General features: G+C 41.9%; 1 protein-coding gene across 1 annotated transcript; it reads left to right on the forward strand.

The window, feature by feature from the left end:
• The first annotated feature begins 30 nt into the window (after positions 1 to 30).
• smfn (small fragment nuclease) lies at positions 31 to 16,314 on the forward strand. The gene is made up of 7 exons (XM_028032518.1): positions 31 to 429; positions 5,613 to 5,696; positions 5,778 to 5,855; positions 6,014 to 6,125; positions 6,570 to 6,678; positions 13,996 to 14,049; positions 15,012 to 16,314. The coding sequence occupies exons 1-7, from the start codon at positions 46 to 48 to the stop codon at positions 15,133 to 15,135; spliced, it is 945 nt and encodes a 314-aa protein (XP_027888319.1). The 5' UTR covers positions 31 to 45; the 3' UTR covers positions 15,136 to 16,314.
• Positions 16,315 to 16,549: the final 235 nt, after the last annotated feature.

Below are 16,549 nucleotides of genomic sequence, written 5' to 3' on the forward strand. Positions count from 1 at the left end.
ATCAGAGGTAATATTCAAACTTGATTGCAGAATTAGACAGCCTCTATGAAGAATGCCTCTGCTGCCACCCTCTGTCGGAACAGAGGGTGGCAGCAGTACTCCAGCGGTGCGCTTTCCGTCTGTCTTAACCGGAAAGAAGAAGAAGAACTTTCTAGCATGACCACTCTGTCACAGAACATCGCGTGGACTTTAGCTAGGTTCAAACTGGGATGCGGGAAGAAACCGTTTTTGTCTTCGTTCTTTTCCAGACACTGTTGTTCACACCGCAGTAAAGGATCGCAGCAGCACGCTGGAGCTGTCCTAAAGGCCTTTGTTTATCCAGAAGCTGCTTTCAGACGGTTTTCATCACTTGGCTGCGTTTCAGCTGTTCAGTTGGACAGGATGTGTTCCAAGTCAATGTCACACAGGATGGTGTGGGTGGACCTGGAGGCAAGTCTGTTGCTCATGGCATTTATGTGGTCAGGCTTTAGAAACTGCTTATGTAAAAAGGCTCACATAAAATGACATGTATACTTAAAAGCTCAAATATGGAGGTGGATTTCAGTAGATTCTATAGAAAATACAAACTTGTATTTCGTACTTGTGCACCTCGCTGCAGCAAACAGAAAGGGTCGCTATTTCCTGTTATCCGCGGTCTTCAGTTTTTATTTTCTTTTTAAATCTGTGATCTTCAGCTTTAGGAAGAAGTTTCATTCTCAGTATGTATTTGAACTTCTCTCCTTTATTTACTTCAGCGCAGCTCAGAGTTCGTAAATTCTGTAGACTGTACTTCTGAATCTGCTCTTTCGTTGCATCTTTTCGGGTCTACTATTGCCTCTAGTGGCGTGGGGGTGGTAACACAACTAATATAATTATATTGCTAAATATTTATTTGCTATTAATTCCGGCATTACTGGCACCGTACAAGATAAATTATCTTATAAAACAAAATATTTTTTCATTTTCTTAAGGATGTAGAGCTAATTAAATGACACAAGACCTTTATATATTATAAATAATATCTATATATCTCCATCAATTATAGGAGAAATAAAAAAAATAAGGCGACATTAGAAGCAACATGACCAACTATGATAAAAATTCCAGTTACAACGTATACATAAGAAACTTAATTGAGCAAAAGTCAATAAGGAACAAATGAATTATGTTTACAGTGTTGTTAAACAGATACAAGCAAAAATTCACGTTTTTGCTTGTATGGTGCCACGTATATTATTCTGAGATATTTTAGTTGGTAGAGTCTTACATATAAGAAAAAATAAGATGAAACTATTTAGTCTATCAAGATGGAAATTCTCTAAAATGATAAAATAAAACACATTCATAGAACCACAATATCAACAATTTATGCATCGAGTAAAAACCTTTGGATGCCATAGTTAAATGTTATCATTCAGTTTGGTTAAACATGATTATTGCACTGTCAATAAATGACTTCTAATCAATGTTCTTAGGTACCCAAGGGAAACGGGAGCTCAGAGATTCAAACTGATTAATAAAGAGGATGGATGCTATCTGCTGAAATGTTCTTTCAGCAAACAGTTGAGACAGAGTTGTTTTGGGTTTCACTGCTATTTTCCTGCTATTTTAGTTGCCATTGAAAGTATTCTTAAAAGTTTGTCTGTCATTCTGCAGCTCATGTGACCAAACCTGCAGAGAAGATGAAAAGTTAAAACACTCAACATTGTCTTGTACACAACCTCTAGTTGGGTAACCCCAAGATCACTAGGTCTTCTTAAAATATAGATATATAGTCTCTGAGAACAGTTCTTAGAAATATAGTCAGTGTTTTCAGCAAAGTTGAGCTGACTGTCCAGGAATGACCCAAGGTATTTACAATTTGTCACAATTTCAACAAATTGGCCATTGAGAGAAACTGGAACCACCTTGAGGTCTTGTTTAGGTCATTTAATTAGCTCTACATCCTTAAGAAAATTAATAAATAATAAAAACTTTGTAATCCAATTACATTAGTTGTGTTACCACCCTCACGCCACTAGAGGGAGTAGCAGGAATGAAAAGATAATAATAAATAATAATGATGAAATGTCACCAAATCCACAGGATTTGTTGTTGATGAAGAGAGGAATAAACAGAGTTAAAGACTTGTTGGTAAATTAATTTGTTCCCATTTTATGAAGGGGAAACAGATTATTTCAGGCAGCTGAAATATCCATTCTCTTCTCTCCTCCCCCCATAACTTTGGGAAATAAACAGCAACTGTTTCCAAATTCTCAAAAATTGTTATGTGTGATAGCATATAGTATACTACAAATGTCCTTAATCCAGTAATTGTCATATTTTACATATAGAACGGGATTTACCAGAAAGTCTACACTCTCATCTTTTCACAAAGTTTTCATTTTTGTGCCCTGCTATTAGCCAGTTTCCCTCCTCTTATATCAGCAATGAAAAATTACACACTACGTGTTGGAAAACTGTGTTTGGCTACTTACTTTTATTTGTCAGGCTTAAGTGACAAAAGTTGAAAAGAGACCGATTGTCTTGGCGTTTAGAATAATAACACAAAACAGCGTAAAAATACCTGGTTTATTTATTTTACAATTTTGTTATTGCTTCTTTTTGAAACAACAGCTGCTGATTAAACTGAATGTTGCAACCTTGACATGATCATACGAGTTGTTTTACTGAGAAATTGATCAGAAGCGCCGTGAAAATGGTCAGATCCGCCTCTCTGGCTGCAGTGCGCGCTCCCGACACGCGAACAGAATAGACTATCAGTGCGACCTTGTCAGATTTTCTTACTGTAGCACGGATAGATGGCTAAGTCTGTCTGTCAGTGCTACGCGTCCAAAACTGCTACTGTCATGTTTACAAGCTGAAAACTATAGCGGGTTGTGGTGAAGTTAAATATATTGGATAACATTATTTGAGTGACAGGATTGAAGTGGAAGCTAGGAGTTATGCTTAGCTTAGCATTGGAACAATTTATATACATGACGAAACCACAAGAAGATAACTTCCTTCATCTGAATATTGGATTTAAATTAAACCAGACAAATCCAGATCACCGTAACTCTTTTTTGCGCATTAATACGTTGTATGTCTGTTATCAGATGCAGCGCAGCCACAATGTGTCACCGAACTGCGCAGGTCACTGTGCTCCTGAAATGATAGGATAGGCTTAATATACACTAATATTACACCGCTATTACACAGCTTCAATGTCACATAGTATCTTTACCAACATCTATTTAGCAAGGTTTAGTAAAAAAAAAAAACAAAAACCCGAGTGTAATTAAACTAAAATATTTTAAAGTATAGGGACAAAATAGCCCACAAAACAACATATTGTGTCCTGATTAACCGCCAAACAATGACTTGTTTACAGTAGTAACGACATTGCAGACGGTAAACTAAAGCCATTTATAAGCTGCTGTCATGTAAACTAAAAACATGAAGTAATAAAGCAGTTTCATGAAAGCTAGGCATAAAACAAATAAAACTTACTGTGATCTGCGATTAAATGAAACGCATGCAACGAAACTTCAACAGGTAGGACGTATTTCTAAAAAAATTGCTGAGTAAGCAGTATGTGATGTAGCATCGATGTGGGCATGCGCATTACCACAAGGTAGGACGGATTTATGGGTAGCACAGATAAACAGAACACCTGTTCTTGAGAGCTGACCGTGTTTGGGCACCACTGGGTAGTTACCTGAGCGGTCTATGGGTCTTTAACCCCGCCCACTTTGCGTCCTGTTTACACGTGTCCATTAAGACTTCGGTAAAGTATTTCACCACAATTCATCACTGCATGTGACGTTTTCAATTTGTGGGAATGGTTATTTTTGGTATATTGAAAATTTTAAGAAAATAATATGACAAGGCACACACCAGTAACAGAAAAGTATGACATAAGCTGAGCAGAAAAAAGAATAAATAAAAAAATGAGTCACACAAACTAACAACATGAGGAAAGTGAGGCAGAAAATGTTACATGAGGAATTTCAAATGTTCAATTAAGCTAAATATTAAAAAGCCAAATGAATATTGGGCTTTTATGCACTTCCTTAAATAAAACGTCCTTAAATATATTTCGCTTTAAAAAAAATTAAAAACGAAGAGAAAGTAGAAAGTGGCATTTATGAATAAAATCTTAGCCAGAGGATTAAATTGTTAATGTCATAATTTGACTCTTCATCCCCTGTTAGACCAACTTTTATTATATCAAAACGTGAAAGAGGAATAGATCTCTTAAACAATATTCAATTTTGAAAATCTTTCCAAAAACATTATTGAAGTTGCAATTGAAAAAATTGGTTCTACTGTCTTGATATCTGCGTCACATAGCGCACAAGAATTGGTATTTATATTAAATTTCTCTTGCAGAAAGTCATTACAAGTTCAACTTACATAATTTTGAAATGAATTTCTTTATTTTTTGTGGAAGTAGGAAAAAGTGGATTCATTTTCTTAAGAGATCTATTTTTTAATCGAACGTTTTCTTCTCAAGGAATATGGGGAGAAAGTTGACATCAGTGTGTTCCTTATGAATTTATTATAAAATGTTTTGTTTATAGATTCACCGCCATTTATAATCAGAGTTCTTTTGGAGTAACAGCCGAATGTGTAATCATACCATTAATTAGCTCAATCATAGCTGGAGGAATTTCCTTTTAGTCTCTATTAAAGGCAATTTTTTTTGACAAAATCATCATACAATAAAAAGTTGCCGTCGGAAATATGGCACTGTTCACTGTGCAAGCTGTTTGTTGAAAAATCAGTTTTTAAACAATTGATTTTGTGTTTGAAACAAAAATATAATCAACAAAAGTATTGAAATCATTTTTGTTTCACTCTACTGTACTATATTCTACTGAATAGTATCAAATTTTGCTCCGTATTCAACAAGTCATAACAAAACACATTTGAACAGCCAAATATCTCCTGCAATGACTTTCGAAAGCAAAAATACCTATACTGTACATTAAAAAAATAGTTTCTTGTTGTTGTAGGTATACGTTTTAGCAGCACAAGTGCCAAAATGGTGACCGCTTCCGCCATTTTGAAAGTCCAAGTTGGGACACAGAGGTGTACTGTCCCAATTCTCAAATTTTTGCATGCTTGTAACCTGCATACCTGAACACTTATGTTCACTTTGACTGAGTGCACACTTCACAGAGAGGGGTAGAGTGTAGTGCAAGTATTGGGACCAGACCTAAAGCTCTACAGGCCTCACCTGACCAGTTTTAGGTCAGAGTTTATGATTCAGCAATAAAAATGTTGGCAAAGATGGGATCCATGGTAGAGTTGAAAGACCATAACAACTACTGAGCAAAGAGAACATAAAGCCCCATCACACTTTGATGATCCCCAATACTTCTGGAAAATGTTGTGTAGCCTGGGGAGATAGAAGCAAGCTTTTTGGAAGGTTTATGTTCTGTTACATCTCAAGTAAAACAGAGCATTTCAGAAAAGGACGCTTTCAAACATGCATGGGTTATATATTAATATAAGCCATGGAAAATCCCTCATTAACTTCTGCTCAAAAGATATTTGTTCTGTTAAAAACTTTAATAAAGTCGGAGACTAAATTATGACACATTTGAGTTTTTCTTGTTATTGTGTTCTATTTTTATTCTTTAAAGATGACAGGTTTAGATGTTGAGAAGGACCAAATCATTGAAATGGCCTGCATCATCACAGACTCTGATCTGAACATTATAGCAGAGGTAATACAAACAATAAGTGCTTCAGTGTGTGATGACTTCCGTTTGTCTTGGAAATGAAGCTCATTTGTTGTTGCTTACTAGGGACCATCCATGATCATCAACCAACCAGACGAGCTTCTGGATGGAATGTCAGACTGGTGTAAAGAGCATCATGGAAAGGTAAACACCCATGAAAACTGCCACAAACTGTGTCTGTTAGCATTTGGTTTGTGTTTTTTCTAATGAACTAGTCCATCCGTTCATCCATCCATTCAGGCATTTCTATGAATGGTGTCATACTTGCTGCTTTGTTCTACTACTTTATCTGTTTGTATCAGTCAGGGCTGATCCAGGCTGTCCAAAACAGTAAAATGACCCTGGAACAAGCAGAGTATGAATTTCTGTCCTTTGTCAGGCAGCACACTCCACCTGGACAATGCCCCCTTGCCGGTAAGTTTAACTTTTTCTTTAACTGTAACTATTCATAGATTCATGTAAATATTACAGTAGGTTGTCTAGAAAAGCTATAGAAACACATTCGCGTTAAGTGACTCATACACAAGTGTGCTGTGTTGTGGTGTGGAACAACTTTGCAGCTCTGACTGTATTTGTCAGAATGCATGAGAACTACACAGAGTATGATTCTACTGAACTATTTCAGCATCATACTCAGTATGGTAAATGTGTTTAACACAAATTGTCTGACCAGTGACCAAATTAATAATGGGTACATCTAATAATAACTCTTTTAAAAAACAGATCACCACTTTAGCTCACAGCTAAATGTCCTCTTGTTGTGTGTTACCTTTTACCCTCATGAAAGGGAGAATTTGTCTTGCTATCATGTTGTTGCATCAAGGCCTTAATATTCATGTTTTATTATTTCTTCTCCAGGCAACTCTGTGCATGCAGACAAAAGGTTCCTGGACAAGTACATGCCACAATTCATGTACCATCTTCACTACAGAATCATTGATGTCAGCACCATCAAAGAGCTCTGCAGGTAAGGATTTGATCATCCAATGAGTTGTGAAGCTTCCAGAATTCAGTCTTGTTCACACACATCAAAAGTTGCATTTCCTCCTAGGCCTGTCGCGATAAACGATAAATCAATTAATCGTATGATAAATTAAAACTATCAACCTCATTTTAATTATCGGCTTTATCGTCTCTTCTGACCTTTTTCTCTTTCAGTTGATGACACTGAATTAAAAAAGGCTCAACTCCGGTGCTCTCCACTGACCTCTGACCTCATTTCCTTAGTGTAAAGCCCAGCGCAGACGACACGATCTTAGAGCTGTCGGCCGATTGTCGGCCCATTTTCAAAACCTGACAGACCACACATTAGCCGACAGAAATCCTAGGTATAACGGTTCGATCGGGTTCGGTCCTGCCGTGTGGTGTCCAACAATGGCCACAAAATAATGACTACAAGTTCAGTGAACTAATTTTAAAACCAGGCATTAATCAATGCTTTACTACAATCTACCTGCAATGCATGTGGCTAGTGTCAGCGTAAAGTCCTGACTGAATGAAAATCATTATAACCTATTTACGTCACCTTAACGAAGAACAACTGAAAAGTTACCGGGTTTATCAACTGTGGTAGTAATTTAGCTCCAACTCCTCCTCTTGTCATTTCTACAGGTAAAAGCCAGTAAATTAGAATATTTTGAAAAACTTGATTTATTTCAGTAATTGCATTCAAAAGGTGTAACTTGTACATCATATTTATTCATTGCACACAGACTGATGCATTCAAATGTTTATTTCATTTAATTTTGATGATTTGAAGTGGCAACAAATGAAAATCCAAAATTCCGTGTGTCACAAAATTAGAATATTGTGTAAGGGTTAAATTTTGAAGACACCTGGTGCCACAAACTAATCAGCTGATTAACTCAAAACACCTGCAAAGGGCTTTAAATGGTCTCTCAGTCCAGTTCTGAAGCCTACACAAACATGGGGAAGACTTCAGATTTGACAGCTGTCCAAAAGGCGACCATCGACACATTGCACAAGAAGGGAAAGACACAAAAGGTTATTGCTGAAGAGGCTGGCTGTTCTCAGAGCTCTGTGTCCAAACACATTAATAGAGAGGCAAAGGGAAGGAAAAACTGTGGTCAGAAAAAGTGTACAAGCGATAGGGATCACCGCGCCATAGTCAAGATTGTGAAAAAAAACCCATTCAAAAATGTGGGGGAGATTCACAAGGAGTGGACAGCTGCTGGAGTCAGTGCTTCAAGATCCACCACCAAGAGACGCTTGAAAGACATGGGTTTCAACTGCCGCATACCTCGTGTCAAGCCACTGTTGACCAAGAAACAGCGCGAAAAGCGTCTCACCTGGGCTAAGGAAAAAAAGAGCTGGACTGCTGCTGAGTGGTCCAAAGTCATGTTTTCTGACGAAAGCAAATTTTGCATTTCCTTTGGAAATCGAGGTCCCAGAGTCTGGAGGAAGACAGGAGAGGCACAGGATCCACGTTGCCTGAAGTCTAGTGTAAAGTTTCCACCATCAGTGATGGTTTGGGGTGCCATGTCATCTGCTGGTGTCGGTCCACTCTGTTTCCTGAGATCCAGGGTCAACGCAGCCGTCTACCAGCAAGTTTTAGAGCACTTCATGCTTCCTGCTGCTGACCTGCTCTATGGAGATGGAGATTTCAGGTTCCAACAGGACTTGGCGCCTGCACACAGCGCAAAATCTACCCGTGCCTGGTTTACGGACCATGGTATTTCTGTTCTAAATTGGCCAGCCAACTCCCCTGACCTTAGCCCCATAGAAAATCTGTGGGGTATTGTGAAAAGGAAGATGCAGAATGCCAGACCCAAAAACGCAGAAGAGTTGAAGGCCACCATCAGAGCAACCTGGGCTCTCATAACACCTGAGCAGTGCCAGAAACTCATCGACTCCATGCCACGCCGCATTAATGCAGTAATTGAGGCAAAAGGAGCTCCAACCAAGTATTGAGTATTGTACATGCTCATATTTTTCATTTTCATACTTTTCAGTTGGCCAACATTTCTAAAAAATCCCTTTTTTGTATTAGCCTTAAGTAATATTCTAATTTTGTGACACACGGAATTTTGGATTTTCATTTGTTGCCACTTCAAATCATCAAAATTAAATGAAATAAACATTTGAATGCATCAGTCTGTGTGCAATGAATAAATATAATGTACAAGTTACACCTTTTGAATGCAATTACTGTAATAAATCAAGTTTTTCAAAATATTCTAATTTACTGGCTTTTACCTGTATATTCTTTGCACGAAATGTTGAATAAACATTAATGTTGTTTCCACATATCATCTCCAATGTCCGCTGGACTTCAGGTTGCGCTGTGTCAGCTGTTTGGGATTCCCCTCTGTAATTTCCCCTCAGAAAGCTGGAGGAGAATCCGCTTTCTGATTGGCTACCTGTCACATTCAACAGGCTGCGTAGTGGCCACAACATCTACCGTAACACACCACACACTACAGAATGAGCGCTTACGAAATCGTAAGCAACAATCTTAGAACGCCTAACACTCTAAGATTGTCGTAAGGGGAAAATCGGGGCAAAAAATCATGTAGTGTGAACTATTGCATCACGTAGTCGATGTGCCCATCTTCTCTATTTAAATCTAATTATTACTGAAGGGCAAAATAATATACAGACTTCATAATCTGCACTCTTTTGGTTGAAAGCAGTATTTATTTCCACTTTGGCTTTATGTTGTTTAGGTTTTATTCAAGTACATTTTTTGTTAATGGAGACTGAGAATCCATTTTATTTTTGTTTTTGGTTGTTTTGTTTATTTTGTTTATCAGCTCCAGTGTTAAATATTCTTTTGAAAATAAAGTGCATCTATCTTTGGCAGGAAATCGCATGCATTATTATGTCATTTCCATTAAATCAGTGTAAAAAGGTCTTCAGACAGTATTATCCATCCATCCATCCATCCATCTTCTTCCGCTTATCCGAGGTCGGGTCGCGGGGGTAGCAGCTTCAGAAGGGAGGCCCAGACTTCCCTCTCCCCAGCCACTTCTTCCAGCTCCTCCGGGGGAATCCCGAGGCGTTCCCAGGCCAGCCGAGAGACATAGTCCCTCCAGCGTGTCCTGGGTCTTCCCCGGGGCCTCCTCCCGGTGGGACGTGCCCGGAACACCTCACTAGGGAGGCGTCCAGGAGGCATCCTGACCAGATGCCCAAGCCACCTCAACTGGCTCCTCTCGATGTGAAGGAGCAGCGGCTCTACTCTGAGTCCCTCCCGGATGACTGAGCTTCTCACCCTATCTCTAAGGGAGAGCCCAGCCACCCTACGGAGAAAACCCATTTCGGCCGCTTGTATCCGCGATCTCGTTCTTTCGGTCATGACCCAAAGCTCATGACCATAGATGAGGGTGGGAACGTAGATCGACCGGTAAATCGAGAGCTTCGCTTTTTGGCTCAGCTCTCTCTTCACCACGACGGACCGGTACAGCGCCCGCTTGACAGCAGACGCTGCGCCAATCCGCCTGTCGATCTCCCGCTCCCTTCTTCCCCCATTCGTGAACAAGATCCCGAGATACTTAAACTCCTCCACTTGGGGCAGGACACCCCCCCTGACCCGGAGAAGGCACTCTACCCTTTTCCGGCTCAAGACCATGGCCTCGGATTTGGAGGCACTGATCCCCATCCCGGCCGCTTCACACTCGGCTGCGAACCGATCCAGCGAGAGCTGCAGATCACGATCTGATGAAGCCAAAAGGACCACATCGTCTGCGAAAAGCAGAGATGAGATCCTGAGGCCACCAAATCGGATCCCCTCAACACCTTGGCTGCGCCTAGAAATTCTGTCCATGAAAGTGATGAACAGAATCGGTGACAAAGGGCAGCCCTGGCGGAGTCCAACTCTCACCGGAAACGAGCCCGACTTACTGCCGGCAATGCGGACCAGACTCTGACACCGGTCATACAGGGACCTGACAGCCCGTATCAAAGGGCCCGGTACCCCATACTCCCGGAGAACCCCCCACAGGGCTCCCCGAGGGACACGGTCGAACGCCTTCTCCAAGTCCACAAAACACATGTAGACTGGTTGGGCGAACTCCCATGCACCCTCCAGGACCCTGCTGAGGGTGTAGAGCTGGTCCAGTGTTCCACGACCAGGACGAAAACCACACTGCTCTTCCTGGATCCGAGGTTCGACTATCCGACGGACCCTCCTCTCCAGGACCCCTGAATAGACCTTGCCAGGGAGGCTTAAGAGTGTGACCCCTCTATAATTGCAGAGTCGCGTCAACCAACACAACCCTACAACATCCAGAGCCTTAAGGAACTCCGGGCGGATCTCATCCACCCCCGGGGCCTTGCCACCGAGGAGCTTTTTAACCACCTCGGCGACCTCGCCCCCAGAGATTGGAGAGCCCAACCCAGAGTCCCCAGGCTCCGCTTCCTCAGTGGAAGGCATGTTGGTGGGATTGAGGAGGTCTTCGAAGTACTCTGCCCACCGGCCCACAACGTCCCGAGTAGAGGTCAGCAGCACACCATCCCCACTATAAACAGTGTTGGTGCTGCACCGCTTCCCCCCCCTGAGACGCCGGATGGTGGACCAGAATCGCCTCGAAGCCGTGCGGAAGTCTTTCTCCATGGCCTCTCCAAACTCCTCCCACACCCGAGTTTTTGCCTCAGCAACCGCCCGAGCCGCATGCCGCTTCGCCCGCCGGTACCCATCAGCTGCTTCCGGAGTCCCACAGGCCAAAAAGGCTCGATAGGACTCCTTCTTCAGCCTGACGGCATCCCTCACCGAAGGTGTCCACCAACGGGTTCGAGGGTTGCCGCCGCGACAGGCACCGACAACCTTGCGGCCACAGCTCCGATCGGCCGCCTCGACAATGGAGGCACGGAACACGGTCCACTCAGACTCCATGTCCCCCACCTCCCCCGGGACGTGTTCGAAGTTTTGCCGGAGATGGGAGTTAAAGCTCCGTCTCACAGGGGATTCCGCCAGACGTTCCCAGCAGACCCTCACAACACGTTTGGGCCTGCCAGGTCTGACCGGCTTTCGCCCCCGCCACCGGAGCCAACTCACCACCAGGTAGTGGTCAGTGGACAGCTCCGCACCTCTCTTCACCCGAGTGTCCAAGACATACGGCCGCAGATCCGATGAAACGATGACAAAGTCGATCATCGAACTGCGGCCTAGGGTGTCCTGGTGCCAAGTGCACATATGGACACCCTTATGCTTGAACATGGTGTTCGTTATGGACAATCCATGGCGAGCACAGAAGTCCAGCAACAGAACACCGCTCGAGTTCAGGTCGGGTGGGCCATTCCTCCCAACCACGCCCCTCCAGGTCTCACTGTCGTTGCCCACGTGAGCGTTGAAGTCCCCCAGCAGAACAAGGGAGTCCCCAGGAGGAGCACTCTCCAGTACCCCCTCTAAGGACTCCAAAAAGGGTGGGTAATCTGAACTGTCGTTCGGCCCGTAAGCACAAACGACAGTCAGAACCCGTCCCCCCACCCGTAGGCGGAGGGATGCTACCCTCTCGTTCACCGGGGTAAACCCCAACGTACAGGCGCCGAGATGGGGAGCAACAAGTATGCCCACTCCTGCCCGACGTCTCTCTCCCTGGGCAACTCCAGAGTGGAAGTATGTCCAGCCCCTCTCAAGGAGACTGGTTCCAGAACCAGAGCCATGCGTCGAGGTGAGACCGACTATTTCTAGCCGGAACCTCTCAACCTCACGCACTAGCTCCGGCTCCTTCCCCACCAGAGAGGTGACATTCCACGTCCCAAGAGCCAGTTTCTGCAACCGAGGATCGGACCGCCAGGGTCCCCTCCCTTGGCCGCCACCCATCACACAGTGCACCCGACCCCTTTGGCCCCTCCCACGGGTGGTGGGCCCATGGGAGGGGGGGCCCATGTTTCCTCTTCGGGCTGAGCCCGGCCGGGCTCCATGGGTAAAAGCCCGGCCACCAGACGCTCGCCATCGTGCCCCCCCTCCAGGCCTGGCTCCAGAGTGGGGCCCCGGTGACCCGCGTCCGGGCGAGGGAACACCAAGTCCAAGGTTTTCCTTCATCATTGGGGTCTTCGGGCTGCACTTTGTCTGGTCCCTCACCTAGGACCTGTCTGCCTTGGGTGACCCTACCAGGGGCATGAAGCCCCAGACAGCATAGCTCCTAGGATCATTGGGGCACTCAAACCCCTCCACCACGATAAGGTGGCAGCCCATGGAGGAGACAGTATTATCGTTTATCGCAATAATTTTTGAGACAATTAATTGCTCAGCAAAATTTGTTATGGTGACAGGCCTATGGACCTTACCAAGCTCCGCCCACAACCAACCCACATGACCGCAAGTCTCACAAACAAAACCTCGCGGCGCGTTGTTTCTATGTAAACATGACTCGATTAGTGCATCATTTCTACCGGATTTTCACAACATATCAGCTACTACAATGGACAGAGGAACTAACAAGTTTATGTCATCATCTGGGAGAAGGTTACTGGTTTCTTAGTCACAAGCTGGTTGCAAACCTGAGGCCAGCAGGTGTCAACACTTGAATTTGTAGTATAAAAAAAAACAGTTAAAATGTAAGAAGTACAACATAAACATATTCAAAGGCCCATACTGAAATGTGGTCTGTAGTTGAAGTCATTCAGGTTTCAGCAGCTTTAGTTTGCTTTCACACCACATTAGTGTTCAGTCCATCTTAACTGACCACAATGTGTTTGGCATGGTGAGAAAGTTAATTTGAACAGTGATGTGATTTCTGATCTGCATGGAAGGGGTTGGTCTTGGGGTTGGTCTTGGTTCACTTGGACATGAACCCTTAGAGCGCTTTACTTGCAGTGACTTTTACAGTGCAAGAGAAAAGCAGCTGAGACCTGGTCAGTCTCACCATCTAGTCTGGTAGCTGTGCTTACCTTTTACTGGGGGAGGAAGCACTTAAAGCACCACTACTTCAGAATTTATCACTTGTGTAAGTGTTTATTAAAACCAACCAATCATCATGAAACCCTGGTTTTCATGTTATGAGATGTCCACAACACAAATATTGGTAGCTTCTATTTTTTTTCAGGGTGGGGTTTTGATGTTTTGCTTTGTCTTTTAAGCGCTGATCAAAAACCTCATTTTTTTGGCAAAATCCTGAGTTTAAAACACTTAATTTATATTCTGTTTTTCTTTTAAACATTTTTCAATTGACTTCTGTTATGTTAATATTTTCTGCTAATACTACTAAGAATGAAAACATAACTGGTTATGGTATTAAAATATCTGCGTTTGAATTATTTATTTTGTTTTGATATATTTCAAAAAATGAATGCTGTGATTTGTTTCTGCTCTGAATGTTTACAGACGGTGGTTCCCAGAAGAATTTAAGATGGCACCTCATAAGAGCGCAGCCCACAGGTTAATAAAAATAAAATACATGAAATTACAACTTTATCAATCATTAAATCAATGTGACATAAAATGCAATAGAGCTGTAGTTCAGTAGGTATTACTGTGTGCTTAGATTAAATAGATGAATAGTCTTCTGAGTGGTGGTTATTATGGCTACCCTCACTAACAAAACTTAAGTTAAAAGCTAGAATAAATTCTTTGTCTCTCCCATGGTGTTAGCATAATGCTCAGGAGGAGTGCAGCAAATACCACAGTCAGACAGTGGGGAAGTTGGGAGTTGTCCCGTCAGACCATCGCATGGTTTCCAAAACCCCGTGCACATACACACACACGCACACACAAAAAAACCCTTGTAAAAAAAGCGCACACAGGATCAATTTGATCCTGCCAGACTGCGAACAGGATAAAGAACTTATGGGGCCTAAATGACCCTGTCTCTTAAGGTCACGGGAGGATTAAGGACATATTTAATGTATTTTATACCTTTTTCTCTTTAACTGCATGTGTAGTATTAGTTGTATTCATCTACATGTCAAATGCAGAGGGAAATGAAGAAACTCTCACTGCTGAAAATCTTAGCGATAGGAAAAAGCAACCCACATGCATAAAAGAAGAATGCTGACATCACACGGTAGCACTCTGTTTATGGCACTAATAATGGATTCTGCTGTTTATGGATCAATTTTAACATTATTCAGCAATAGGTGCTGACAGTATTGTCACAAGATCATAACAGGAAGGAAGCTGATAAAATGAACGCCCAGTAATAGCGACGGCAGTCAGTGGCGCACTGACTTCACTATAAGGGGTGAAATATGAGGCATGGGGTTGGAATGTGATGCGCTATTAAGCAGAAAGTTAGGTAACCACATCATTGTTTTTCTCAGCTGTATAAGTAACAGTTATACTTTACCAAACAATGGTCACTTTAAAACTCTCTTACACTCTCCCATTTTCTGTTTTTCCAGAGCCTTAGATGACATAAAGGAGAGTATTAAGGAGCTGCAGTACTACAGAGCCAGCATTTTCAAAGCACCATCAGAGGAAAAGAAACACAAGATTATAGGAAATAGTGGCAATAAAAGGAGTTAGTTCATGAATGAGACTGTTGAAATACTTTCAGTTTTATTTTGTTTCCTTGTTACATTTCCCTCAAGAAGGGATTTTTTTTTTAAATTTAGTTTTTTTTATTATCAGCAACACTTAGTACTACTGAAGTTTTGTTGGAGTGAATAAAACTCTAGAAAAGTTTCTTCAGAAAAAAATTATTTCAACATAAATATAATTTAGGCAGAATCACTCAGTATTTTACTTTTTATTTAATTAGAAGAAACAGGCATTCTGTATCATTGTTTCTATAGAGAACATTCAAGCTTTACAAGTGGTATATTACAAGCTAAGTTCATGGTGAAATTACCAATCAAGTCCAGCGTTCCAGTAATCATCTAGATTATTCAGTAAGTTGGTTGGAGAGATAATGGCAACATAAGCTTTAAATGAATGCATTTTTCTTACAAGTCTCTGGATTTGTACATGTAAATTGAGGGTTTTTCCATTAGTTCCTGTTACTATATTGAGAATAAGCCAAAGTGATGTATCTAAGCAGCATGTGGTTACGATGGGTGTGGTTTCTGAGCTGGTGGTCACACAGATAAAAACCTGATGTGTTGTCAGCTGTCAAAAAGCAGACTGGTAGGCAAAAGCTTTCTGATATATTGAAACAGCCTTTTGCCTGACATTTTTGTGCAGTTTGCTTGTTAATTGGGATTTTCATCTGATGCAAACTTCCCCAGATCATTTTAAGAGATCTCACATGTATTCACATTTGCAAAACAGGGTGCGGCCTACCAAGTTGATAACTTGCTTTTTGGTATCACTGATAAAAGAAACAGGCTGTTGATACAGCCTCAGGCCGTATCAACAGGCTCAGGCGCCCTTTTGAAACCGGCGCCTCAGCACGGGAGGAACCACACATGCTTGCAGAAACAAGATGTCGCTCTGCTGCACCATGTAACCTGTGATGAAATGATTTGATCTGAATAACAACTTGAATCCATTTATTGTTCTCCTGCATGAGCAAGACTAACTCCTTTAACAAGGGAGAGGAGTATCATTCATCAGCAGGCAATAAATCCACTTGTCAGTAACATGAGACGTTGTCATCAAGCTGGAATAGATGTTCCCTACAAGCACTGACACACTGACATGTTATGCTGCTAGATCTAACTGCTATTAACTTCTGTTTCAATAAATTGAGGTGAAAAACAGTTACCATTACCTTGTCTACTTATATTTGCAAATGACAAAAATTGGAATATAATTGAAGAGCCCATTTATTTCAGAAACATCGCTAAGTGAAACATTATGATAGATTGTTATAGATTGTTTGAAACCCTTTATTCCTGTTAATTATGATGATTTTTGACTTACAGGTAATGAAAACAATTTTAAAGTAGTTTTACATCAGGCCAATAAAAAGCTATTTAAAATAAAAAATGTGGAATTA

Source organism: Xiphophorus couchianus, chromosome 11 (genome assembly GCF_001444195.1).
Source record: "Xiphophorus couchianus chromosome 11, X_couchianus-1.0, whole genome shotgun sequence".
In the NCBI taxonomy this organism is placed as follows: Eukaryota; Metazoa; Chordata; class Actinopteri; order Cyprinodontiformes; family Poeciliidae; genus Xiphophorus; species Xiphophorus couchianus.